Source organism: Anneissia japonica, unplaced genomic scaffold (assembly GCF_011630105.1).
Source record: "Anneissia japonica isolate Jap-2015-1 unplaced genomic scaffold, ASM1163010v1 scaffold286014_len4005_cov283_single, whole genome shotgun sequence".
Classification (NCBI taxonomy): Eukaryota; Metazoa; Echinodermata; class Crinoidea; order Comatulida; family Comatulidae; genus Anneissia; species Anneissia japonica.
The window spans coordinates 1-4,005 of NW_022730938.1; the positions used below are offsets into that span (position 1 = coordinate 1).

The 4,005-nt window shown below is 32.7% G+C and overlaps 1 protein-coding gene across 1 annotated transcript; it reads left to right on the forward strand.

Moving 5' to 3' along the window:
- Positions 1-115: 115 nt before the first annotated feature.
- On the forward strand, positions 116-3,235 carry LOC117115185 (the record flags this gene model as incomplete). The annotated part of the gene is made up of 3 exons (XM_033258893.1): positions 116-689; positions 1,249-1,332; positions 3,045-3,235. Coding segments are annotated over exons 1-3 (373 nt in total), but the record flags the coding sequence as incomplete, so codon positions are not given.
- Between the last annotated feature and the right edge of the window lie 770 nt (positions 3,236-4,005).

The following is a 4,005-nucleotide window of genomic DNA, read 5'->3' on the forward strand; positions in this document are numbered from 1 at the left end:
GATGTTGATATTAAATATTTCAATTCAGCCTGCATACACCATTTAGTTGAAGGGAGCGTTGATTTAATCGATCTTATTACTCGGAGTAATAAGATAAATTTCTATTTTTAGCTCGAACTAGAGCTAAAGTTCAGTTATTAGATAAGCTGTATTCATCTTGAGAAAGCTGAATAATTTTGCATTTAAATGTTATCCTTTATAGCAGATTGAACCATCTGTTGCCCGTGTTTCTGGATGAAGTTTCAATTAAACTTCGGACAAATATAGTATATCCACTACCATTCGGACTTTATGGAGTATGTGAGTAAATAAATGCAAATAATATTTACAATTATTTTATGAATAGGTCTAATATATAAATGATGACTGGTGTATGATATAATGATAATCGTAAAAATAATTAAAATATTCATTATTTTAACATTATAATGTAAAGAGGAAAATGCGTAGGAAACTATTATATAAATACGAAATAATAGATGATGATTTAGATATGAACCATTTTGATTGCATAGGCCTACACTAGTATTATATATTATGAATTGGATTCTATAAATGTTTTAATAGCTTGAAGTCTATCGTTTCAATAATATGTTTGTTTTGTGTTTCTGCTTCATCGAAGTTGACATTGTGAAGAGTTTAATAGAAACATTACCTGGGAACAATGATATACGAAACAAGTTTAAAAGGTAGAGGTATTCGAACTTTTGTCTTTGGTGTTTGGACATTTGTTCAAAGCCTGCCAAGGGCAATTTTTGCTTGCAACCTTGTTTTAAAAAGCCCTTGCTTAAATACCTGCTAATGGTAGGCCTACATTGAGGGACAAATATATCAAAAGTCATAAGAATTGAATCAAATTTAAATTTAAAAAAAAATGTTTTTGTTGTACCAGTATATAAACATATTTGCAAGAAATTCTGAGCTTTTCAAGTGAAAAAGATGGAATAACGACCGTTTGAAATAAAAATATATGGTGATTGAAAAAAAAAATCATAATTTCCCCGAAAGTGATGAAGGAGGGGGTGATAAACTAATATATTTTTTTATGGGGCCTAATAAGCACATGCGCTAGAAAACAAAATTGAATCCGTACATAATACTGTTTGAAAATAGGGTTAGGCCTATATACTCTTGTACTTCCTATTCACCACTACACTACGGCCACCTCGAGACCTGTTGTGTTGTATAATTTTCCAATATCATATTCTTCAGATTTTATTCTGAATATCCCATATTATATTTCTTAAGATTACCATTACCAAGTTGTATAGTTGTGGGAAATGATGCTGCTTTGCCTAAAGCCATTCTCGATACATTTGACGTAGTTATACGGTACGTATTCGATTTATTTTTGCTTTATGTTTTTTAGTATGTCCATTGGAATCATTGTATTATCACTTAATTACTGCGGCATTCCATATCTTAAATGACAGTGCACCCAAAAGAGGCAACAAACAGTAAACTACATATACTGATCATGTGGGACCATGTGACATGCAACCATACTTACAGAAAATATTTTTTATTTTACAAGTAACAAGATGAGTAAAATAAGAATAAAGCAAAGAATCATTTAAAGTCAACGGTGGAAAATAGGGTCAATAATAACACAAAAACAAATGAAAATGTTAAATACCCGTAGTAAAATAAATACCCGAAATAAAATTTAAAAAAAAAAGTTTTGTTGGAAGGTAAAAAGTGCAGATGAATTTTACTTTGAAAGTTTGGAATCCAGGAGTTTGAATTTGCAAGGGAGAGAATTTCGATTGAATCTGGTGTGCCTAGACCGGGCCAACACAGACCTATAATTTACTATTGACTGCTTAATACTGGATTTGTTGTGTCTAGATTGGATAATGATTAGACATAGCCACGTTTATTGTGGTTTTCATCATTCTTAAAGAAAAACACGTAGGCCTACTAACAAATACGTATAAGGTACCGTATATTGACTTAAAATCTCTCTCCAGAGACTTTATTAACGGACCCGTAAGCATAAAGAAATTCATTGCTTTATTATAAATACAGTATACGATAAACAAACAACACGAATAAACATTGAATTGACACTCGGACGCATGTGATAGTCCACCGCCTACATTATCATTACATTGTATACAAAATAAAAAAATAAACATGCTTTCATTTTGCATAGTAAATGTTGCACTGTATGCAAACTGAATACTTCTGGTTCTGCTTAGTAAAGCCGACATCCTAATGACTGCAAATTATTATTATTATTATTATTATTATTATTATTATTATTATTATTATTATTATTATTATTATTATTATTATTATTATTATTGTTGTTGTTGTTGATGATTGTTTCGTTATTGTATGCATCGGGCTATGTGCTGGAATAGTATGCATTATAATGTATACAATTGTGATTTGATAAAAGGTAATTGTAATCATGGTGATTAAATAATTATATGATTACTTTTCAAAAACTAAAATGACATTCGCTTGTAGATGGCCGAAAACTCCAATGCATTGATTTTTCATAAATTACTGCCATTGTAGTTGCTTAGCAACCTGGTAGCTATTTATTCAGGTTTGTTATTTAACTTCATCATAAACCAATGAGTCGTTAATTTGCATTTAGCATGATGTACTATCTGTCTAAAAGTTCTCCTTGCTATATATAATGAAGCTTAATATCAATACAAATAATAGAGGGAATGTCCATGGATAAACAGTAGTTCCTAATTAACAGTATCCCAACAAACTTGTACTAAATCCATAACATATCGACCGGTAGCTAATTAATGTCATAATGACAATATTACAATAATTGCACTTGGTTATTAGTCAGCATGAACAGGGGTCGGGATGATAAACTAATCATGTTTTATTGGGCCTAATTATTGTTACTTTGAATATCATTAAGTACGTGGGCATTTATAACATTAGATATCTTCACTTCACATGCTTAGCTTATGGCCATTAGGCGGTGATGGCGGTATTGGTGGTAGTAGTACAGAATCCTATTCGAAATGATTATTTTATTTTATTTGATGGTTTTCTGTTCAAATTTTAAGTGTGAATGACCTAAGCCTACCAGAGAGTAGAGTTGATAACGACTTAGGTGGGAAAACAACCATCCAACTCGTCAAATCAAGAGGATGCTGTCGGAAGCATCAACGATTTCAAGTCAACTCAACAATAGTATTTGTAGCGTACAGGTCTGTCGATATAAAACACATCGTTGAGATTGTCAAACGCAGAGTACGTTTGTTTTTACGCGGGGTCACTTTTTATGCATTTCCAAATGAAACAACTTTTTATGTGATTTTATACTTCAGAATGTCTACTGCAGGGGTAGCACCAGCGGGCAACCCCCATCCCCCGTCGGGGAGGGCCCCACCCCGTCGCGGGGAAAAACCACAATTCGTCGGGGAAGAAAACATGTATTTTCTACATATTAGTAGACTCTAAAATCAATTAAATAAAACCCCTAAATTGTCATTCAGGGCTTCGCCTCGTGGACCGCTTTCGAAAGATTTTGAGTGATGCCTGACGACCATGCCCACTTTACTCTAGTCGGAACATATCCCCGTCTGGGACCTCAGCCCCCGTCTGTGAAATCCTGGCGCTACCCCTGGTCTACTGCAAATCTAAATTCTTTTTTCTATTAATTGTTTGTTGTATCAAATCATTCCTTTGCATTTTGCTTTTCTTTTATAGCCGACATTTTATGTTTATTTATGGTGATTTTTGCTTTTACCAAATAATTATAGGCTAGTTTAACAAGAATGTAATATTGTAGGCCTATTTGAAAAATTTAATTTTAAATGAATGATACAATTATTTATACTAAAAAACATTTTAATGAAAATACGATAATCATTATAATATTCAACTGTATATTATCATTTCGAATCTTCCTTTCTTCCACACCTCTTGAGCCTTGCCTACCCCTCCCTCCCCCTCTCTCAAAAACTGGAATTTTAATCCGTCTACTCGCCTTCTCCATCTTTCAAACCTGCCCACAAATTGTCG